Raw genomic sequence first — 22,611 nt, 5'->3', positions numbered from 1 at the left:
GCAGTCGTAGACCTAGATCTACACCCTATCCGCAAATTTACAAACCAGCCAGGACGCAGAAGTCCATGCATCGAAAAACAACGAAAAAAAAGGCTCTTCTTTATCCTCCCAGCGCAATCCATCGTCAGATACCGTCCATGAACGCTTCTCTTCCTCCGAAAATGCCTGAAAGTAGAGATCCCTGTCTGTTCCCTCCGTAACTCCTTGCCATGTGGTGTGAAAAGAAACCCCTGAATCGTTCGGCTCGTTATGAGGTGGTAATTGCCAGATCGGGTGTTTGCTTTAACGGTGCTGTTTTCCCCCATGTTACACAAAGCTCTGAACTCCAGAGGGGGTATTGGGGTTTACCTTGACGAAACCAATGTCGGCGGCCTTCTCACGGAAGCATTGACGGCAGATGTTCAAGCCATACTTGCGGATGAGACCGGCCTTGTGGGTGCAGACACGGCTGTAGAATTTCTTGTCAGCTTCTTCAATCCCTTCAAATCTAGGCCCCACACGCCCTAATTCCCCTTATACATGGCAATTCTCTGTTCAAGAACCCAGAATCAGATGTAGACGTACCAGGCGCGGGCTCCCTTTCCGTAGGTGCGGGGACGAGAGTTCCAGACGGATTCGTGGGACATGATTGCGATTTGCAGGTACGATTACGGTTTGCTGATCCGGAGAAACCTTTCGTAGCGGCGTTCGAGGAGGCGTTCGAAATCTGCAGAGACCGTAATTTAGATTAGAATTGAGCGCGCTCATCGTAGAGAGATGGAGAGGACATACCGGGTTCTCGCTGTAGACGGGGGTTGGACTGTACTCGTAGGGAAGTAGAATGAGGTCTTCGATGGGGAATTCTTTCAAATCTCTGGTGTGGTGCGCTAAATTAGCGTCTATCCAGGAGAGATTTGATTGGTCGACGAAGTGGTCTCCACTGGAAGTACGAAGTCTAAGCGTTCCGCCGGATCTAGGGCTGACTGGAGTTCCCATGGTTGATGTAACGCTTTTAGGAAGTCGAAGCGAGGCGGCCGCATTTTAAGCATGGAGTTCTCTGATTCCACTAGCTCGATGAAGCTAGCGTCGCAGGATGCTGCGTATATTTTCCATTCACCATGTTTTCTATTTGGGCATTTCAGTTCAGCAGTAGAATGTCCGGCAAGTTTTGGGACATTTGGAACTCCTTATTCTCTTGAATATGATTTGCCAGCACAATATGCTTTATGCCAGACCCTACCAATTCGTGAAGAGACCTCACTTTGACTACTTAGATTGTCGAACAAGTCCTCAAATATTCAAAACTACTTGATTATTTCAAAGCTTTTATTTATTTATAACTATAATATTGCTTTATATATTGGATTTCCTTAATTCACAAAAGTTAGTTTTCTGAATAACAAGAATGTCCAACAGTCTTTGGGATATTTAAAACTCGATCCTGAAACTTTTGTTCTTTGGCTTCAAGTTCAATTTGAACCACATTGTGGTCCTTTTCACAATATACGAGAATGTCCAGAAATTCTTGAGACATTTGAAAATACATTTTTCAGTTTTTATATTATCTAATCTAGAAGAATATTTCTGTGTTTAATGCAAATCCAAACATTCTACAGCAGCCCTTCTTTCAGCCAACAAGAATGTCTAGCAAGTCTTGAGGTATTCGAAAGTACTTGATTATCTGACTGCTTCTTTATTGCTATATATAACATTATGCTATCCAAGGTGCTTTCGCTGGAGCTTCTACCGCAGCAAGCTCCTCTAGACCTGTCATCATCCTCACTGGAACCTGTTCCTCGCCTTCTCTAGATTCATCATTTCATAAAAGCCATCATTCTTGGCAACATACATGTCCACCAAGTCTTGGGACATTTGAAAGTTCAACTTTATATCTGCAATCTTTGATCTTTGGCACCAACTCAAGTTTGAACTGCATTGTAAACCTCTTTTCCACAAGCTAGAATACCAAGATAAACTTGGGGCATTTCGAAAGTCACTGCTTAGTCTTTTGGATTGTCTGATTTACAAGCACATTATGGTGCTTTAGGCCACTTTTACTATTCCATAGTAGCCCTCATTTCAGCTAACAAGGATGTTGTCGCACAGAGAGCACGTGATCTCACGCTCTGGGCACAGCACGTGCTGTGCTCTACCGTATATAAAGAGTTTCCAAACCTCACCTCCTTAAATCTTTAGACAGACCAAAATTCAAGATCTTTGCACATATTATTTCTATGCTCGTACCACACATTAAGCCTACTTCAGAATCCAGTGTGATAGATGTCTAGCAAGTCTTGGGACATTTGGAGTTCACTTTTTAATCTCTTGGACTTTCTGATTGGCAAGCAAAAAAATCAGTTAGCGCCTGCTATTGTAGCGACGCTCTTGCTACGAAGAATGAATCATCCTTCTCTTCACAAATACGATATCCTGACAAGTATCACAAGAGATTGTCAATCATATAACATCACTTTGTTTCATGAGAATGTCTAATAAATCTTAGAACACTTGACATTTTTGTTTCTTATCGTTTCTCTCGAACCTTATGATGTTCAAAATTTCCAACTTCGACCCAGATCTGCACTGTATTGCAGTAGACCGCTCAAAGTGTCCGACGTGACAGTCCAGCACGTCCCAAGACACTGAAAAAGTCTCTAACTTCCAAAAGTTCATTTTATCTGTATGTTTGTGTGATTTCTGTATCAGTTCTGCGCTTCCAAGAACCCTCATTTCAGTTTGTGAGAGGCATCGGACTTCCTTTTAGTAGTGCCACCTGAATGATGTCTAATCAGATCTAGAATTTGAGTGTCATCATAGTGCAGGAACTATATTGGTTGATAATATGTTCAATAAGTCTTGGAACATTTGCGTTTTTACTTCTTGACACTCCTTGAATGGTGTAACGGATCTTGGTAGCTACATGATGCAGACATCAACCTCAACCTTGACTTTGCTACACACCTCTCAATTTGGCTCACAAGATCGTCTAGCAAGGTTGCAGAACATGACGATTCTTCTCTGGATTGTTTCAACACCAGTCCGTTGATACCACGAAGCCTTAGACATGAATCAAATTCTTAGAGCACCGCTTCTAGAGGTCACATGTATGAACGTGCCCGCGTCTATTTATATCTGTGTAAATAAGGCTGCGTTGAATGAACATAGCTAATCCTGATCCATTATCAAATCTCTCATGCACAGTCTATGTAATTTATTACCAACTTGTTCACCCTTCTTTGCCTCACCAAGCTTACCTCAAATACAATCAAAGATCCATGGAGACGTTGGAAAGGGAGACATTAGAAACCGTTGTGCAACGTGCGAAGACATGGATCGAGAAATGCACGGCGGATCCGGAGCATCTCGAATGCCAGTCCCGAGCGCAGGACTTCGAGCTTCCCACTCGATTGATCGATGTTGGCCCTTCCGATGGATCTAAAGATCCCAAACTTGTCACCACTGCTGCACTAGAAGCAAAGACCAACGATGACAATTCCTCCGAGGCGATAAACTCCCTGATCTATCCATATTTAGCATTGAGCTATTGTTGGGGTGATGCGAAGAATCTTCGTACAATTGAGGGTAATATAGAACAAATGAAGAAGAATATATTTTGGCATGAAATACCTCCAACGATCCAGGACGCCATCTTGATCACCCGTGGACTTGGAAAACAATATCTCTGGGTTGACGCTTTGTGCATTGTGCAAAAGAGCCAGGGCGACGCGGGCGACTTCGAAACAGAAGCACCAAAAATGGCCAAAGTTTACGGGGGTGCATTTCTGACAATCTCTGCTGCCCTCGCTTCAGACACGACATATCGACTAGTCAAGTCACAATATTCTGATGCTGGTGGGAGAACATCTACGGAGGGACGAAAGCTGGAGGACGAACCGATCTATTCTAGAGCGTGGACGTTGCAGGAACGGATGCTTTCCCCAAGACTGCTTATTCTCAGCAGTAAGAAACTGTTGTGGGAGTGTCAGAAGCAGAAAGGTAACGGTGGATACAGCATTCCAAATGCTATCTCATGGAGGCTGCCTTCGCAAATGACACACGGAGACTGGATGGCCATCGTCCGGGATTATAGCGGGCGGTCGATGAAGGACCCAAATGATAAGCTCCCTGCACTAGACGGCAGTATACCGCCAAGCTACTACCGTGGATGACATCTATCTGGCGGGACACTGGAAGAAGTTCCTCTATTGTGACCTTCTGTGGCAACAGCAATGGCTGTTATATCGTCATCGGAATGTCCCAAAGGTACCCACGGAGAAACAACTAGAGCGGGCGCCGTCATGGTCCTGGGCATCTCTCGATGATAATTTGGAGTTTGCAACGGATGTGGACAAAGACTACTGCCATTCAATGATCGAGGTGGAGGGCACATATCTTGATACCCCTGGCGACGTAGAACATACCGGCGAGTGGCTTCGCTTGCGAGGTAAACTAGTGGAGGCTAGACTCGAGAACTCAGCGCTCTGTCTGCAAGGAACAGTACTTAAATACTCATTCTTTATGGACTTCAGAAGCGAAACAGCAAGCGAAGCTACGCCGATCTTAGATACAAAGAATCTCGATGTGAAAAGCTACCTGCCAGATTCGGGGCTATGGTGCCTGTTGGTTGCAGAGATCTTATCATTTGCTCATGGTCTCGTCTTGAAGAGGGAGCAGAATAATGATTATAAACGGGCGGGATCTTTCTTCTTGCCGTATGATGACGAAATTTCTGAGATAGAATCGTCTACCATATATCTCACGTAGCTGAGCGTTCCAGATATTTAGACACGGAATTTCAGAAGACTTCATATACCTCCCATGCGTGAAAAACTTCATTTCTTGATAACCACTGTCGTGTCAGTGACCCTCATACAAGTTGGCCTTCAAGGATTCCATCTCCAGCATATCAAGACACTTCAAGATGCATATTCCCTCTTCTACTTATATGTTCTATGTCTGAAGGCTCCCAGCGGGTTGATCCTTAAATTTCCCACGGTGCTAACATTTCTTCATGTCACTAAGCAGACACGCCGAAGCCCTTCTTCTTCTTGACGTCGTCAGTCATCAGGGAAAGCACCAAATCCAAACCTATTGGTGTCACAAAGCTGTCATGATATCTCTAATCTGTGTAATGAACGATAATTTCCACTCCTGACATTGATATGTACCCAACAATCTGTGGTCTGAGTCCTGTGTCCGTCGTCTTTAATGGAATCTTAAAGATCACGAAACTTGCCCCACCAGCTCTACTAGTTAGCTAGTCCAAAGTTGGGCCAACTTGTTTGAAAAGCCGACGAGTACATAGGAAAGCGCTTGAGAACTTGAGTAAAAGTGTTAGTGACACTTAGTACCTCTTTTAAGCGAACAAAGACGAGTGTAGCAAGTAAAGTCGAAGACAATAGGTTGATCTTTCAAAGGGAAGAGCACAGATGAAAATTTAACGAAATCAGGGCGGGTCTTTACAGCTCATAGCAAGTAACCGAACGCTGAAAGACTCCGAATGAAACACCGAATATGCAGAATGTGCGAGACAGCAGAAACCATGTATCAACATCTTGAGCATCTAGACGTCTAGTCTTGAAAGCAAACGTAGAACACTCTTTCCCACGCAATTCTAATCTTATGCTAGACCCATAAAGCACACCAGAACGCCTGATAGTATCTATCCATTCCCATTCCCATGAAACTCCATAAAATTTCAAGTAACCTTCTCAACCACAACTTCCTCCTCACTTTCCTTCTTCTTCTCTTGCTCCTCCTCATCGATCATCCTCTCCAACTCGATCACAAAATCATTCGCTAACTTCTCATAGCTACCCTGTATCGTCGTCTTGATAAAAGTCATTAACATCCTATTACTCGTAACCTTGCCCCTCTTCTCCAGCACCAAACCCTCTCCCGGCTTCTCGGTGACAGTCCATCTCGTCACACTCTGGACGCCCATCGGTGCTTGGGTTATCGAAATCATGCCCTCTTCCGTATTCTGCATGCTGGTCTCATAAGTTATACTCTCCGGTATAAACCTCTTTGCCCAACCGCCGCGCCAGCTTCCGCCCCCTTCTGAGGATTCCGCATCTGTGGATTCGACAATCGCGTACACGGGCACGATCTGTTCTGGGCCAGTGGTTGGTGGCTTGTTCTCGGGTGCGACTCTAGTGAAGAAAGCTTTCGAGGAGGAATCGGGTAGGGGACTATGGGACTTTATTATTGGGTTGAGGGCGAGCATTTTGGATGGATTGTGGAGGAGGCGGAGGACGTGAGATCTGGTGATGTGTGGTTTGAGGATTGTTGTCGTTTTGACTTCGGTGGAGGAGTTGAGGACTTGTTGGTCTTGTCAGTATACTCTGAGAGGGGTGGACGGAATAGAGCTTACACGACATCTTGAGCGGAGATTGCTCGGGTTAGGATCTGTAGGTTTGATGAGGCACGAAGAAGGTATGGTGACAGCAGTTGAGACCAGAGAAACGATTGACAGAGAGAAGTTGAGAGTGTTGACAATAGAAAGAGGTCGCGACGTCTATGAAACGATTCAGGCGCCCCCAAATCGAGGCCAAAGCTTATCTGTCGTGGAGGCGCAGCGCACCAGGAAGCTGTCCAGAATCTTACCTGAGGTGAGATGTTCTAGATCATGTCGTGAGAACAATTTGAAATAGCTTCCTCAAAGACTTCTGTACATCTCCAGCTTCGAGATTGAAGAATGAGACTTAGGAGAGGTAGCACGACAGATTAGTTTAGCGAATTGCTCACGCTAAATATGAAGAGGTAAGATTCATCTGGAGGCACGAAAGAGGAACGTCACGGACAGGGTCAAAATCGAGAACCAAGACCTTTATTACAGAAGTGAAGCTTTAAGTCGGAAGCAAAAGATTTGAGACACTGACAGCTTGTCGTTCCAGGCACAATCGTGGAGACCCCGCAATCACGTGTGGTATCTGCCCATTTTATGCATAGATCATAACTTTGCTTTATGCTCAAGCATAATTTCTCGAAAGCAGTCTTCCGGTTGAAGAGAAGAGATATGTGCAACGTTGCACCTCACTCTTCATTCATTAACCTTATTCGTGGACCAGTCGGACCGTTTGTGGCGTTCGTGTTCTGGAAACCGCCGATCACTTTCTCATGCTTCGACGCTGCCGCTAACCATTTTCCGGAGTATCAAAAAGTCGGATTTTGACATGCTGACAACTTTGCCATTCTTGGAACGGAGTGCTTGCATCGACTGCTCTTCACGGTAATCACGCGGACAATCCTCCAAAATGTTGAAGCTGGGAAATCGCTGGGTCTTGGATAACCCAAGTCCATATTCCATTGCGCAGGCTTTTTCTGCTCCCCCACGGCGGAAACCATGTTCAGGCCCCCGCCCTTACTCGGTAGCGAATACACCGATTTGCCTCCTCTGAACTCTTCTCACACAGCAACTTCAGCCCTCCTTGAACATCATCAGAGCCGTCACAACCGAACGGACCAATTCATGATGGTCTAAGAGGGCCCGCCAACGTGAACTCTTCCCGTCTTTGCATTCAGCTAAGAAGTCAAATGCACGACTCGGAACACTTTTGACCAATACCCATGTTAAAAACGGCTAAGGCGTATGGGTGTGGCGTGCGGGAGTCTTGTGCAACCCACTTCAATTTCCAACTGGGACGCCGCTCTCGTCATTTTCAACGGCCAAGAACATGGGGAGCATCACGATCTGAGGTACTGTATCACTCCGACCATGACGTTATCCTTGTCTCACAGCTGAGAGAAGGCTTCATTTACCTGAGATTTAATGTATTCTATGTCCTGCGAGTGTTCTTGAAGATGTCAATGTATCTAAAATTCTGTGGGTATCTTCTCCAAATCGTCAGACTTATTTCAGACCGGTCCTTTCGCTACCAAGAACTTCACATTTGACAGAGAAGATCGTCTCCAAAACTTTCCTCGTGGTGTAAGAACTGTACTTTTTAGTGCTGGAGCAATATCCGATGCTAGCCAAGGAGGATGCCTCCCCACAAGACCGGCTTCGATAGCCACGCCGTCATCCCTGAATTTGCATAGTTTTCCCCGAGAGGCCCCTGACTTTGACATACAGCAACCAAGCATGCCAACTGCGAATGCCCTCAACGATCGACATGATCTACCTTTGTCCTTGGGTAAATAGGTCCCCCCCTGAGGGTTTTCAAGCCAGCCTCAACTAGGGTATTGGGTCAATGAGAAGCTAAGATGTGGTATAATTGTGGGGTCGAAAGTGCTAGAAGTGAATGACAGGGGGGGACTTATTTACCCTAGGACAAAGGTAAACCTGTTGTGCCACCCAAGACCATTGAGCGAGCTAATAAGAATTCGGGAAAATGCAAGCGCTCCTGGTCCTTGGACTTTCAGCCGCCAATAGTAGCTCGGAGCGAAAACTTCTGTCTTCCTTCGTGGTGTGGATCTTGTTGTTCTTATGCGGCCAAGTTCCAGGATTCCGTGTAGCCGTTGCGGGGGATGAAATGTTACTTCGTGACTGATTCTTGGAGGTAATCCATGTCTAGGGAGAACCAAAAAAAATGTCGGCCTTGATGTAGGGCTTCCATGCGTGATATAAGTCCCCAGAGACACCCCGCAATCAAACTTCTCTCTTTCATAGCGTCTCGCGGACAACTTCTCTCCTTTTGGGCAGTGGAAGATCAACCGGCAAGATGTATACAATCGGAAACGTCTATGTAATCGCAGCGGTAGCTGTCGTGGGTGGAGCCTTGTTTGGTTTTGATATCTCTTCTATGAGTGCTATCATTTCCACCAAAGCTTACCTTTGCTATTTCAACCAAGGTCCTCAGTATCTTGACACTGACGGACAATGCTCTGGTCCAACAGCGAATGTTCAAGGTAAGACGACACTTTCGATTCCGGCAAAACATTCCTGACAAATGAAATAGGTGGTATCACAGCTTCTATGCCAGGTGGATCATGGCTTGGTGCTTTAGTCTCTGGTTATATTTCTGATATGCTTGGCCGAAAGAAAGCAATCCAAGTTGGATCTGTCATCTGGTGCATTGGCTCAATCATCGTCTGCGCCTCCCAGAACATTCCTATGCTCATTGTAGGCCGTATTATCAACGGTTTCTCTGTCGGTATCTGCTCTGCTCAGGTTCCTGTCTACATCACCGAGATTGCACCTCCATCAAAGCGTGGTCGTCTCGTCGGTTGCCAACAATGTAAGTACCTGATCGTGAGCGCCAAAGCAGTCACTAACATATTCAGGGGCTATCACTTGGGGAATCTTGATCATGTTCTACATCTCGTACGGCTGCTCGTACATCAACGGAACAGCCGCCTTCCGAGTCCCATGGGGTCTTCAAATGCTCCCGGCCATGTTCCTGTTCGGTGCCATGCTCTTCCTTCCCGAGTCACCCAGATGGCTCGCACGCAAAGACAGATGGGAAGAAGCTGTCCAGGTTCTGGCCCTTGTTCATGCTAAGGGTGACCCCAACTCTCCTTTTGTGCACAAGGAAATGGCCGAGATTCGCGAGGTCGTCGAATTCGAACGTGCCAACTCGGACGTCACATACTTCGAGCTGCTCAAGCCAAACATGATCAACAGAACACACATTGGAGTCTTCTGTCAGATCTGGTCTCAGCTGACTGGAATGAATGTTATGATGTACTACATCACCTACATCTTCACCATGGCTGGACTTGGCTCGAACGTCTTACTGCCATCCTCCATTCAGTTCATCATCAACGTTGTGATGACCATCCCAGCTCTCCTCTTCGTCGACAGATGGGGTCGTCGCCCAACCATGTTGGTTGGAGCATTCCTCATGATGGTGTGGCTATTCATCAATGCCGGTCTTCTCGCCACTTACGGCAAGGTTCCATACAAGAACCAATTCCCCTCCGCCGCAGAATCAATTTCCATCACCGGTGCCCCAGCAAAAGCCGTCATTGCATGCACATACCTATTTGTCGCCTCCTACGCACCCACTTGGGGTCCAGTCTCCTGGATCTACCCTCCAGAACTCTACCCCCTTCGCGTACGCGGGAAAGCCGTTGCGCTCTCCACATCCGCAAACTGGATCTTCAACTTCGCACTCGCCTACTTCGTTCCTCCCGCCTTTGCCAACATCCGCTGGAAAGTCTACATCGTGTTCGGCGTCTTCTGTTTCGCCATGTTCGTGCACGTTCTGTTCCTGTTCCCGGAAACGAGCCAGAAGCCGCTGGAGGAGGTCGAGGAGATCTTCGATGATTCGACGCCGGGAAGTATTAGGTTCCTTGGGACGCCGGCTTGGAAGACGCATGTTGATACTCATGCGAGACGGATGGAGAGGGGAGAGTTGGATGCTGAGGATAAGTTTGGGCACGAGGCTAGCCATGATGAGAGGAGTCCTGCGAGAGTTGATGAGCAGGTTCCTAAGGCTGAGTAGATGCGTGATTTGGGATCGGTCTTTATACCCTATTTACAGTTTGGATGGATGAAGTGATGGAGATAATTGATGCAGAAAACCCTGGCAGTGCAAGGCGGTTGCCGCTCTCTATAGTCTAGCTTGAGGTCAAATTGAGTTTGATAATGACGAATGTTGACACTCGCTACCATCGTCTCTCGTCACCCACCCAACTACCTAACCATATAATTTCTAATAATCATTTCTTAGCCATAAGCTCACATGGCGTGTTGGTTAGGCAGCCACATCTGGTCAATTGTGATGCTAAGAGATGGAATTGTTAAAAATCGCCTGGCCCGCATACGATCGATCGAACGAATCGCGACTTTAAAAACTGCAATCGATACCGAGCAAGTTTTCTACGATCTCCCCATCTCGAGATGGTGAGGTCCGAGTTTTTGCTTCGCTTGTCTTTTTTTGGGTCCTTTTTTCCTACTTTCGCTGTCTTTTGGGATGATGTTATTTTTTGAGCAAGGCTCTCGCTTATTGCAAAGCAGCAGGAAGAGGGTCAATGTCGAACGAGCAAATGCGATATATTGTTTATTTACTTCATACATGAACTATCATCTTTTGAGCGTCGTCATCCTAAGGTGGACACAGCGGCCTTCCTCCAGTTCAAAACCCAGCAATACATTTACTCTAGACTATCAAGACCCAACTCTGCACTCATCAACCCCTCTTCTCCAGCCAAGTTTCCACCAACACGTCTCAATCTCAGCCCTCTCACCATCATCTCAGTCTTAAATCCTCCGTAGCATATTCAACACCTTCCCCAAAACCAAACATACCACCAATCCACTCTTTTCACCTCGCATATATCCCAAATAACACACTGTACGTCACCCTTCACAATAACCACTGATTATAATGACACTCAAATCAGACCTTGGCCCTTGAGAGGAAGGACCCAACTTTCGATACAAGGCTAAGCAAAGAAAAGGGACAAAGGGAACGTAAAAGTTGACTAGGTGGCAAGCTTGTGAAGTGAGAGATGCAAGACAACAAAATTTGGCAAACCTGAAGATGATATGCTAATCACGGTTCTGATTGCACCGAGTCTTGAATAGTGTGATTCTTCTCATGATGATATGTGATAAGAAATCGTGTGGAGAAGCAAGCGTCTGAAGAAAGACGGGAAAAAATACCGAGAAGGATGTTAGCTCGTGTAGAGAGAGTGGCCAACGACACAACCACCTTGGACATAATTTTAACGAAGAATGCAAACGCTTAACTCAACATACTGGGAGGAGGAAATGGACAGTTATTCTGAACACCGGTCACGAAGGATTTCTCTGAATTTGAAACGCTCGTAGACATTGCAGTCCTCTCTCAACCTTCCCATCAACCAACCGAGCAGCACTTTCCACAACGCAAACCATCTACGAAGGAACTCAGGGTCTGAAACATAAAGCAATAGTGCTCACTCCATAGCATCATTTCGTCAAATTCATGAAGCGGATCCTGATCCTAATTCCAAACCCATTCTGATCCCGTGCCTTAGCGTCCGCACATCATCTTGACTCAAACGAGTAAGCTGACATCCCATCCACCCGCGTTTTGACTCAAAAAGAACTGTCAATCTTAGTCGGGATGGCCTCAGCCTCGGTATAAATAGCGCTGGATCGCGGCCGAGATATTCGTCGTCGGTTGGATCGAGACGAGGATCGCTTTCGATAGCTAGTCTTTTCGGAGATTTTCTTTCCATGTCGTGATGTCTGTCGACTTGAAGGATTCGATTGACACTACTGCAGAAGGATTTTTCTTGTTTGAGATGCCTCTCTCAGTCAGACTACGCCGATGGGTTTCGGTGTCCAGGGCCCTTCCCACATTGTCCAGCCTTTGCTTGTGGGAGGCTCTTTTCGTGCCTCAGGGTGGGCCACTTCTGATTGGGGCCCATCGTCCTCCATCTCATTGTCCAATTCCCGGTTCATCATCTCCATCTCGGCCTTCACCTCATCCAAGCTCTTGACCTCCGAGTCCAACTTCCTCTTCCTCGAATTGCCCTTCCCCCCATCCACAACCAACCGCTGCAACCGACTCGACCTAGCTAGAATAACCACATCATCCGTGGCTCCCTGAATCTCGACCAGAATCCCCATCAAACGATCCTGGTCCCAATTCCCCACAAACTCCTCCATCCTCGCTCTAATCCCAGCATCTTTCTCCCTGACTAACTTCTCCACATACTCCCTGTTCTCGCTCATGCTCGTGATTTCTTCTTTGAGATGCACCCAGTAGTAGTCCCAGATCCATTTCAAGGCTTTGTGAGTCGCGATGCGGAGCTTGGAGAGCGAGGGGAGCTCTTCGTGGGTTGCTTGGTGGCGGAGCTCGACGTAGGTTGCTGGTAGGCCGAGGGTTTTGGCGATGGAGTACATGCTAAGTTTGCGGCGCTTGTCTTGGTGGCTGTCGAGGAGACCGGTTACGAATCTGGGGATTGTTAGATTTGAGGATTATTGTTCTTATTTTGTGTTGACTTGAAGAGTTTGTCTGGTCTGGTCGAGTGATACTGGATAAGATCGACGTAAAGCTTAAAAGCGGATGAAAAGCAACCATTTTCGATAACTGCTGGTATAGTCCGATGCTCAACGTCTGACTTGACCTACAGAGCTCATGTAGATTTTTGGCATCATGCTACTCTCATGAAGTAGACACACCATTGACAGCATCAAATCGACCTACTAATCCAATCCCCACAAGACTCCTCGCAGGTTGGGTCATAGAGATGTGACACCACAAAGATAGCAAACCAAACTCCAAGCCCAAAAACGAAGAACAGAACTTAAACATACCTACAAAAAGCCGCCGCATAAGCAGCCCTAACACAATACGACGAGTTCCCCACCCGATCATTCAACACCGCACTCCAAAGCACCGCCGAGCTCTCCACCAAATGCGGACAATTACCCCTCTGCATCCAAACGCCGACTTTCGCTACCGCCGTTTTGATTTCCTCCTCTTTCATGGGTCCAGAAGAAGATGATGGGTAGAGGGCGGAGCGCACGCGTAGGAGCTCGGCGCGGGTGCGCCAGGGGGTTGTTATGTATTGTACCATGGTTTTTGTGTGATATGTGGAAGAGGGGGAGGAAGGGGAAGAGGGGATGGAGAGGGAACGTCGTGGTGTTGGGGTTGGAGTTGGAGATGGATTTTGTCTTCTTGTCTTGGCGAGGAGTTCAGGTTTTTGATGCCAAGGGAGGCTCTGCGGGAAGAGAGTGGGGTGAGTGTTAAGCGAGGAAAACCTTAAATCGGGGTCCAGATTGATGGTCACGAGATAGCACCATTTGTTGGGATGGAAAGAAGACTTGAGCAGTTTTTCGGAGGCTGCATTTCTAAGATAGTTTGGGGCACATGCGAGTTTGTGAATGTTGAGATGTTTTTTTTTTGAATGTTTCTGATTTCTTTTCGTTGTGTAGAGTACATTTGTTTGTACATTTCTTCTCGTGAGATGATATCCTACTCCTACTCTACGCGCGCCGGCGAGATGATGCATTCCTGTCCATGTCCCATGGGTATCCGACCCTTCCAACCCACCCGAGACTCCACGCTAAAAGACAAAAGTAGTAAATCATATTCTAAAGACGAAACTCATAGCCAGCCAGCTAGTGCTTGAGGTGCTTCTTCGACCTCCTCGTCCTCTCCTTCGCCGTCTTGCTCTTCATCGTCTGCATCTTCGTCATCGCTGGCAGGAGGTTCCCAGGTCTCCTCAAGCTTCAAGCCCTTGCCAGTCGACTCTGTCTTCCGGTGGCCTGAGCCCATAAGGTGAGACATCATGAGAGCTCGATAGTTGTCGAGCTGTGGATCCAACGAAGAGGTCTTGACTGTATCGGGACTGTCATACAGACCCATACCGATGAGCTCCTCACCACCGGACTCGGGGTCCTCAAGGGGTTCGTATGGAATCGACTCCTCAGCCGAGAAGGCTGGTTCTGGGTTCTGGATAGGCAAGAAGTTATCGGGTGTTGGTGGGGCCGTGCTTGAGCTTTCAAATCCATTCGCAGCAAAGTTGTTCCAGTCGAAATGAGAGTACATAGTAGGGTCTGTGTTGGTGTTTTGCGAGACAATCTGTTGTGTTTGTTGTGTTATGAATTGTGGTTGATCAGCTAGATACTGAGGTTGTGACTGGAATGTCGAAGCTGTGAACGGATATGAGCATTGTGGTTGTTCATAACCGTTGAACGGCATCGATAATGGCGAGAAGCTCGAGTCTGGTGAAGCGTATCCAGAATATACTGCAGGCGTGGGTGGCATATCAAACAGCTGGAGCTGTTGTTGATATTCCGGAGTTTGGAGTGGATATGATTGCTGGTAAGTAGGTTGAGGAGCCAAATGGGAAGCTGGATGCCAGCTCATAGGTCGAGCCGATCGAGCAGGCACTTGGAGACCATCGTTCGATATGAAGCCACCAGCTGCCATTGCGTTTTGTTGTTCCAGCATGGCAAGCCTTCGTCGATATGCCCCATCATTCATTACTGTCCTCCGTCTGCCGAGTCCCGCCGAACCTCTCGGGCTGTTGCTGGCACTGTTGGGTTTGACTATCCTCATTGATCCTCCTGTCCTTTGTCCTTGCGGTCCGCGAGGATATCGAGAGAGATTCGAGGATGCCATCTGTTTTGACACATCATCCAGTAGCATCTCGACTGTGGTGTACCCCATTGGGTTGCCCTCCCACGGTCCGGAATTCATCATCATACTGGTGATCGGCGGTTATGGGTTTTGAAGGAAGAAGCGTGTGTGGTGAGAGAGAAGTGAGTTGAGAGAGATAGAGAAAGTCAAGAGTGTTGTCCACTGGACATGAAGAATCATAAGTAGACCATAGCCCAAGACGAGGGGAATGAAGTGGTGGTAGTTTAATAAGGTGGAAAGGGATCATCTCCATATCAAGGCTAGACAACGGGAAGTACAAGAATGGACACTACCTTGCGAAAGTGACTTAAAGTTCCGGTATGTCGTCTGTGTCATCTGGCTGAGATGGATCCAACGAACGAACAAGGGTTCCTTAGGGAATCCGCCGGGTCTGAGCTTCTTCTGGGGATGCATGGGCTTTGTTTGCGGCGGTCAAAGTCAAAAAAAGGCCCTGGTCGAACAAAAGAAGGGAAGGGAAAGGCAAGTGTCAGGTCCAGGCTACCAACATACATCCCACGGCTCGAAGACGACGTCGATGGTGGTGGAAGGGGGCGCACGACCATACGAAGCCGCTCGGGTGTGCGACGATCAAGCGAATTATGTCAGTGATAGACCATGACTGGCATGATCCGGTAAGTAGCGCAAGTGTGATGTTTATTATTGCTCGGAGGTTGTTTCGCAGGGAAGGAGAGGGAGAGCAAAGGTGGAAGTTTGAAAAGCGGTCAGACGAGCGAGCCGAGGGTAAGGTTGGGGGGGAGGAGGGTGTTGCAAGGGTGGGTGTATCAAATTCCACAGTCGGCGTCTGCATTGTTGTTGTGTGTGCTTTGTGCTTTGGAGGTGAGGAGAACCAATGAAAGGAGCAGTGTAGCCGGCGGGACGATGGGAATAATGCTGGCTAGGCAAGGCAGGCAGGCTTTTTTTTCCTTCCCTTCCTTCTCTCTTGACGACGGCGGCTTTGTGGGACAGGTCCGGTCAGGACAGGATGGGACAGGATGGATTTTGAGACTACTGTACTGCTGGGGCTGGGACATGCTAGCTAGGTAGGTAGTTAGCTGTTCCACAAGAAAGCTGAGTAGGCCAGCGTGAGCACACACAAATGAGGTTTCGTTGGCCAGTAGTGGAGGAGAGTGGCTAGGGCCTACCTTACCTTGACTGACCTTGCTCCCCTTACCGTAAAGACTATCTGACTCTCGACAGATTCCCGGGGCGCATGCCAAGGAGGCGGCGTTGGTCAGCAGCGGAGGCGTGTAGACGACACGACTCTCTGTCACGTCGACAGACCAGGGAGCTGAGGGGTGTACACGTAGTGCGGCTTCTCGGAGAAGGAGGGGTGTCTCCGGAGTGAGGATTCGAGGCAAAGGCAAAGGCAAAGGCAAAAGCAAAGAAAGGCCAGGCCAGGGGCGGCGGGTTGAGGTGAGTAGGGCTAGGATTGGGAAGGGAAGGGGAAGTCTCTGGATGTTCCAAAGAAGAAGAAGCTCCTCTTAATCACCGAGCGACCGACCGACTACAGCACAGCACTCAGAAAATGTGGCACGGCAGCCACGATCCCCTGGGCTCCTCCTTCGCCGACCCTTTCCCTTTATCTGCTGCCCTTGAAATGCGTACGGTACGGTACAGTATTGGGTAATTGTATCGGACTGGGTAGGTACAGTAATGCAGGCGTCGTCGACCAGGAATGAGCCAATGTAACGCGGCAACGGTGCCTTTTGGCTCTGCTTGGTCGTGGTCGTCGTGGTCTTGGTCTTGGTCTTGGTCGCTTCTCACCAGAAAAAGCACGACTCGGGTCACATCTCTCGCTCAATACTCTCTAAGAGGGCCTGGACGCGCATACTACAGTAAACACTACCGTACCACACCATACAACGCGACGACGGAGTTTCCTGCCTCACAACTCGCATACCCAGAACCCAGACACCACCCAGGCCCCATGCAAGTCAGTCTCTCTTCCTCCACCATCGGTAGCAACTGCACTGCGCTGCACCACCAGCCCACTGTCGGTGTCAGCAGCGTCAACAGCGTTCCATCAGTTCCATCAATCGAGTGGGATATCCACTCCTATACCGTAGTCGGCTACTCGAGGCTTGGAATATCACTTCCACTTCCATATCCACATTACACTTCCCTCCCCTCCTGAAGCCCTGGCCCAGCCAACAACACGCCGGTGCGGTAAAGCACTGTACGGTGGGGAAGCCGCCCAGCCATGCCATGCTGAACACGCTCCAGAATCTCGCGATGATCAAGATTAGGGTCCCGTCCAGGAATTTAGGGGGCCTAACTGTCCAACTACCGCGCAAACTACTGGAACACGGCGCTTTTCTCGTCCTGAGATGAGATGACGCTGGGCGGAGGCGTCGACTTACGAATGTACGAAGTTTCTTGACCAACACTGTGGAATTCAGGAGTCTTAGTCGTCGTGTCGATCGCCGCACCCATCATCCGGTCCATTTCACACACTTGTGGGAAATGGGGAATGGCCACCGAGAATAGCAACACATCCTGCTGCTTTGTTTCCGATATTTGTCTTGGTGGGCGCGAGCAACAAGCGCAAGAATGCGGTTCAGTGCGGTGTGTGAGGGGGATCAGGTCAGAGATTCTGGTCCTCCTCCTGGTCCATTGCATCCAGGCGGAATCGACCCTTCGGCGGGTGCATCCTTGGATTGCGATTTCGTGCTGCTGCTCTGAGCGGCAACCCCGTCTCGATTCATATTCAGCATGAACCCGTAAGGTACAGCAGCGTCGCTGACCTGGTTGCTTGCTGCATCAGCGCGCGCCCGGTACGACTGACTAACGGACTGACTGACTGTACGAGAGTGCAGGCTCAGACTCAGGCTCGGGCTAAGGCTAAGGCTCTGGCTCAGCGACCATTTTAGGGGAACGCCGGCCCACGGCAGCAGATCCATCACACTCGTGGCCAGCAGCGGCGGGTGGATGGCAGATGAAGAAACGTTCCAGCGATCCCTGTCAAAGCATGCCCATTGCCTTGAGGCGGCTTTGTTTGGTCCTTTTGGCTTTTCTGGAGCGAAGCCGAAGGCGCGGGCCACAAGGTTGCAGATGATCCATGCAAACCAAGCACAAAAGCTTTTCCTTCCCTGATGCATCGCATCGATATCCATTCATTAATTCCATTTCATGTCCGTCACTCCCACTTCGCTCACGCAACACGCATCACTATCCGTCAAGGAGGAGACACGAGGCCTAGGCATGTTGCTGCGCTTCCGTTACTTTACCACAAACGTCGAGTCATACGTCGCATACGAGGGCCAGGCAAAAAGCACATCAATCAATCAGCGGAGAATTGCGGCGCTGAAACTGTTTCTTCCATCATCAACGATGTGTAATGACTTAGGATACACACACAGAATAAGAAGCTGGAAGATCTCTACGCCTGTATCAGGGGCCGACTTACCCCCTCGCGACCGGGTATCCTGAGTTTGCGATTGGAGGCTGCAGCCCTCTTTCGCTCCTTACGACCACAATGTTGAGATCCTGGATATGATCCGTCTGATGATGTGAAGATTTCTCGCCCGCGCTTCTTGTTCTTCTTCTTGACCTCGTCGAACCTTCCCCACATTAATCCCAGGAAACTAGCATCACCACTCCCTTGGAACAAATCTGAGCTGGGGCCGCTTAGGGCCCTACAGGCCAGCCCCCCGGACACTTTACCTCGCTTTGAAGTTTGAACATGCTCAAGGGTATCACGACCCAATCAAATGTTCCCAAAGACCGAGAATTGAAGATCTGATTGAGTGCCACACCAGTGGCGAACTAACGGAGGCGACAGGGACTGAAGAATTTCTTCAAGTGGATGCAGTCTTGTCTGAGCTGAGCCTAGGCAGATTGATCTCATGGATTCATCAGAGATCAATGACGCTCCCAATATGCTTGCTGCACTAGTCTGCTGACGTCAATCTCCTGGCTGTGCTGGACGCTGCTGGGCGAGGAATTTCCCACCCTACTAGTGAAGAGAGGAGAAGGTGGTTGGCGCGTCCTTTCTGACGGCCATCCGCCTGGTCGGTCAACAAACGACTGCACAAAACTCCTACTCGCTGAAGTAGGAAGTTGGAACAGTTAAAGCATGCATCCATGATATCCTTCTTTTAGCCCCTGCCCAGCCAGTGTTCTAGTGGCGCTGCTGGTATCGAGGGGCCGATCTCAAGCGGAGACAGATGTGCGCTGGTTTCTCTGGACGGAAGCAAACCCCCCAAAGGCCCTGGTCGTGCAGGGCTCACAGCACAGATTAGCAGACTAATTCCGCTCTAACCAGCCCTGACGAGAGTGATGGAAGGAGGGGTTCACAGCTGGGTCCAGTCGAAAGACCACCAATCGAATCTCCGCATAATGTCCGAACTGGGTCTGACACCAGTTCAAATGCACCGATCCGATGCTGCCATGCACGACCAAGCACAAGGAAGGGTTTCCATATGAAAAACGATCATCGCCTTAAGGGGCTTGATGTCTCGAGCCTCGTGTCTTCTTCGGCTTCGATCGAAATCTCGAACCCTTGATCTCCGACTCCTCCCCTCCTCGGCAAGGCTGTGGACAGGTGAGATATCTGACCCACGTTGCATCTGTGGAGGCACACAGGGCGCCATCTTTATTCAGAGACAGACCCTACCCTAGCCTCATATAAGCCGTACCCCAACCAACGGGCCAGGCGGAAGCACGGACGACAACCATTTTCTGGAATCAAGTCAAGAAAGTGTTGGACACCCGTTCAGCCTGAGCAGGAGGAAGACCGAGGATATCTTGAAAGGTCCCCAGATTCAGATTACAGTCATGCAATGCAGCTGACCGCGCAGTGTTTCGTTCTACAAGGCAAAGCAAAGTAAAGCATCATTTGTCTGACTATACCATGCTCGAATTCCTCAGACCCTTCGACCATTCAGCCAGACCGGTTAGCAGTATCATGATCATCTCGTGGAAACAAGATGGATCAACGAGCGGTCAAAATAAGTAATATATGGGGTGCTTTTCCAATAATTGGAACTTGGGAACCTGGAAGATGATGTGCATTGGGCGGTACGCCATGGCCTCTTCCCCTTTGCGACCACTTAAGGCAAGCGTAGCCTTCTTGAGATAAGGTGGCGCCTCGCAAATGCACCATCCCGCGACATGCTACCGTAATTAGTGTGGGTGGATGCTCGAAATCTTGAAACCTCCAGGCATCCCTATCCTCGCTGCAGCCGGTTATCAGCCATCTTCAGCACCGTTGGAATCCTATTCCGGGCAATTCCTTCCTGCATGACAGCCCAGGAAAGTACTTCCATCACTCGCCATCGCCGCCGATCTCACAAATCAACTGTAACCGCTCGCTCTCCACTATACAGTATCAATTTCTTAACTCGGGTGGTGTGAGCGAAGGGGGCGTGCAGGTGTATTCGGTGGAGCGCTTGTGAAACACCTGGTTGGCAGGACGCGAACTCTGTTCGATTACAACAAGGAAGTCATACTTCGTATGCACTTTGCAGAGGTTTGCAGGTCCACCTTCTCTAGGCACTCGCTATATCGACATCCAATAAGATGCCAAAGCAAGACCTACACCAATCACAGCATTACCGCTCACGCCAGTCAAGGTGTCGGTGAGACGAAAGCCTCTTGTTTGAATAGATGACAAGTCATCATTCCTTCAAAGTGTGATCCTTACATCGACTTAACTATGCAATATGTGAATCATATCTTGAGTGACTTCCATGTGCTTGGATATTCTTCAGCCATCAAACGAGATACCCGCAACACTTTGCTCCGCCAATGTCCGCCCATACCTCGGTGGTTATACCCATACAGACGATGGAATCATGGAGGAATACATGCCGTGCTTTTCAACCACATCCTCATTTACGGCAAGCCGCAGCTGAATCGAGCGCCCTGGTCAGCTTCATTCAGTGGACTGAGGAGAGATTACAGTACAATCAAAAGACAAGTTCGCCTTGAGTGCGGATCAGTAAGTTATGTTTTCCGAGGGACAGGACCCGGAGACTTGGAAGATCTAAAACCTCATCCGAGAAACTTTCTTTGAGCTGGGTTCTCCTAGTATTGATGATCCAAGAAATAGCATCCCACGATGTTTCCGGCGACATATGCCTAGTCTCACAAAGGTCAAAGAATCAGGATGAAACAATCAATCTCGCTGCGGAAGGCTGTACCTGGATGTGCATTATCCGGGACTGGTATTCTTGAAGTAAGATGGTTATTTTAGGTTTGAAACTCCTCGACTCTATTGAAAGCTGTGAGGTTTCAATGCTTCTTCTTGTCTTTGGTGAGGATAGAGAGCCAGACTGGTCCTATCGCAGTAGTTGCTACTTCTAAGGCTTTTGGCACCAGCACTTGAATACGAACTCACTCCACTCGGATTGGTGACGGAATTGGCGGAGATCGTGACATCCCTTGCTCGAATTCGAGATGGAAACTTTCGTCCTCGGCCCAAAACTATCGTAGCCAGCAAGCAAATTGCTGAACCAGCAGTGGTCTCATCATCTCGGAGACGGAGAGATCGAACCTTGCTAACAGCAAAGTGTACGACACTGCTTTCGTACATTGATGAACAGCGGGAGCTGGCCCGCTCTCCTCGCTCCTGACATGCCTCGTCTTCCTTGCCTCGCAGACTCGCATCCACAGCTGGCTCATATTACGCTTCTGCATCCAAGCCCACCCTACTTTTGCGTCTAGAACTCAGCCACGAGAGTGCGCAAGTTCCAAGAGGTTAGCATCTGAGGCGAGTCAGCGAAGAAAAGCCATCGAATGACGACTCGTCAAAGCAAAATGGAAGGAAGTATGTGCCGGGTCGTGGTAGTGGAGCGTCAAATTCAACAACATCCTTCGTATGCATGGCTTATGAACACTTGCTTGCTTCGGGGGCAGATCAGATGGTGTCAGTTCGCTTGGCGGGTGATGTATTGTCCTCGGCGAGTTGTGGTGCACTGTGATCTGTCTAATGCTTGCTTGCAATGATAGCCTGTCTGCGTTGGTGACGGTAGGACGTCGCCATGGCTCTCGACGGTCATCAATCATGCTGGAGAAACTCCGTGAAGGACCATGCGGGTGAATGGGAGAATAGCACCGACTCTGGCACTGGCCTCCGATACGATGGCTGTCTTGGAGGCAAAGTCTTGGGCTTTTTTCGCTCTCATACACTCGTGGATCACAGGGCTCCGGCGCTCGAGGCGGTCAATTATTTTTACTTTGTAAGTTATTGCTTCCGATGCATCGTGAAGAGGTATTCCCTACCGGACGCACATCCCCTGCGACGTTCCAAGTTGGGGCTCGGCTTGGGCTTTCTTCACCTTGGGCTCGGTGTGTATCAACACGGCTGCTCAACAGTGCAGGCAAATACAGATGTGACGATGCATATGGTGGAGGGCAGGGAGAAGTGGAGTTGTTGACCTTGGCGGGATACGAATGCCTTCGCACATGCGTATCTGACCCATGTTCTGGACTTGCTGCTCCATTCTTCTTCCTGCTGCTCGGTGCAATATGGGTGAAGGTCTTATGTCATATGAGAAGAAGAGATCGCAGTGGTGCATCAAACAACTCCCGCTTTTCCGGTCAGAATGAATGATGGATGGCTTGAGGCGTGGGTGAGTGAGAGGGGTCTCAAATGCAGAACCCC

General features: G+C 48.8%; 7 protein-coding genes across 7 annotated transcripts; 3 read left to right on the top strand and 4 right to left on the bottom strand.

Moving 5' to 3' along the window:
- Positions 1–83: 83 nt before the first annotated feature.
- LY89DRAFT_681394 (ribosomal protein S14) lies at positions 84–697 on the bottom strand. Its single transcript, XM_018214283.1, has 3 exons — positions 565–697; positions 349–448; positions 84–291 (listed from the first exon to the last, which is right to left on the bottom strand). The coding sequence occupies exons 1-3, from the start codon at positions 624–626 to the stop codon at positions 283–285; spliced, it is 171 nt and encodes a 56-aa protein (XP_018076411.1). The 5' UTR covers positions 627–697; the 3' UTR covers positions 84–282.
- A 2,557-nt stretch (positions 698–3,254) lies between these two features.
- LY89DRAFT_768350 (HET-domain-containing protein) lies at positions 3,255–4,743 on the top strand (the record flags this gene model as incomplete). Its single annotated transcript, XM_018221782.1, has 2 exons — positions 3,255–3,975; positions 4,121–4,743. 2 exons carry the CDS (start codon positions 3,255–3,257, stop codon positions 4,741–4,743), a joined length of 1,344 nt encoding a protein of 447 aa, XP_018076410.1.
- Positions 4,744–5,476: 733 nt separating this feature from the next.
- Positions 5,477–6,834, bottom strand: LY89DRAFT_638216 (uncharacterized protein). Its single transcript, XM_018211562.1, has 2 exons — positions 6,353–6,834; positions 5,477–6,300 (listed from the first exon to the last, which is right to left on the bottom strand). Exons 1-2 carry the CDS (start codon positions 6,357–6,359, stop codon positions 5,678–5,680), a joined length of 630 nt encoding a protein of 209 aa, XP_018076409.1. The 5' UTR covers positions 6,360–6,834; the 3' UTR covers positions 5,477–5,677.
- A 1,425-nt stretch (positions 6,835–8,259) lies between these two features.
- Positions 8,260–10,603, top strand: LY89DRAFT_392469 (putative high-affinity glucose transporter). The gene is made up of 3 exons (XM_018207198.1): positions 8,260–8,829; positions 8,880–9,158; positions 9,205–10,603. The coding sequence occupies exons 1-3, from the start codon at positions 8,643–8,645 to the stop codon at positions 10,365–10,367; spliced, it is 1,629 nt and encodes a 542-aa protein (XP_018076408.1). The 5' UTR covers positions 8,260–8,642; the 3' UTR covers positions 10,368–10,603.
- Positions 10,604–11,878: 1,275 nt separating this feature from the next.
- On the bottom strand, positions 11,879–13,528 carry LY89DRAFT_392486 (Las1-domain-containing protein). Its single transcript, XM_018207199.1, has 2 exons — positions 13,175–13,528; positions 11,879–12,812 (listed from the first exon to the last, which is right to left on the bottom strand). The coding sequence occupies exons 1-2, from the start codon at positions 13,435–13,437 to the stop codon at positions 12,170–12,172; spliced, it is 906 nt and encodes a 301-aa protein (XP_018076407.1). The 5' UTR covers positions 13,438–13,528; the 3' UTR covers positions 11,879–12,169.
- A 439-nt stretch (positions 13,529–13,967) lies between these two features.
- On the bottom strand, positions 13,968–15,035 carry LY89DRAFT_576569 (uncharacterized protein; the record flags this gene model as incomplete). Its single annotated transcript, XM_018208844.1, has 1 exon — positions 13,968–15,035. One exon carries the CDS (start codon positions 15,033–15,035, stop codon positions 13,968–13,970), a length of 1,068 nt encoding a protein of 355 aa, XP_018076406.1.
- Positions 15,036–21,988: 6,953 nt separating this feature from the next.
- On the top strand, positions 21,989–22,560 carry LY89DRAFT_665195 (uncharacterized protein; the record flags this gene model as incomplete). Its single annotated transcript, XM_018212826.1, has 3 exons — positions 21,989–22,186; positions 22,217–22,295; positions 22,328–22,560. 3 exons carry the CDS (start codon positions 21,989–21,991, stop codon positions 22,558–22,560), a joined length of 510 nt encoding a protein of 169 aa, XP_018076405.1.
- Positions 22,561–22,611: the final 51 nt, after the last annotated feature.

Source organism: Mollisia scopiformis, assembly GCF_001500285.1.
Source record: "Mollisia scopiformis unplaced genomic scaffold LY89scaffold_4, whole genome shotgun sequence".
NCBI lineage: Eukaryota > Fungi > Ascomycota > Leotiomycetes > Helotiales > Mollisiaceae > Mollisia > Mollisia scopiformis.
The sequence above is the reverse complement of the archived record's forward strand: the minus strand, read 5'-3'. Positions and strand labels throughout refer to the sequence as shown.

Coding starts and splice junctions, on each gene's coding strand:
- LY89DRAFT_681394 (XM_018214283.1), bottom strand. CDS start 626: ATGTCCCACGAATCCGTCTGGAACTCTCGTCCCCGCACCTACGGAAAG. Junction 449..564: donor GGAAAGGGAGCCCGCGCCTG/GTACGTCTACAT, acceptor GAAATTCTACAG/CCGTGTCTGCACCCACAAGG.
- LY89DRAFT_392486 (XM_018207199.1), bottom strand. CDS start 13,437: ATGGTACAATACATAACAACCCCCTGGCGCACCCGCGCCGAGCTCCTA. Junction 12,813..13,174: donor TATGCGGCGGCTTTTTGTAG/GTATGTTTAAGT, acceptor AACAATCCCCAG/ATTCGTAACCGGTCTCCTCG.
- LY89DRAFT_392469 (XM_018207198.1), top strand. CDS start 8,643: ATGTATACAATCGGAAACGTCTATGTAATCGCAGCGGTAGCTGTCGTG. Junction 8,830..8,879: donor TCCAACAGCGAATGTTCAAG/GTAAGACGACAC, acceptor CAAATGAAATAG/GTGGTATCACAGCTTCTATG. Junction 9,159..9,204: donor TCTCGTCGGTTGCCAACAAT/GTAAGTACCTGA, acceptor TAACATATTCAG/GGGCTATCACTTGGGGAATC.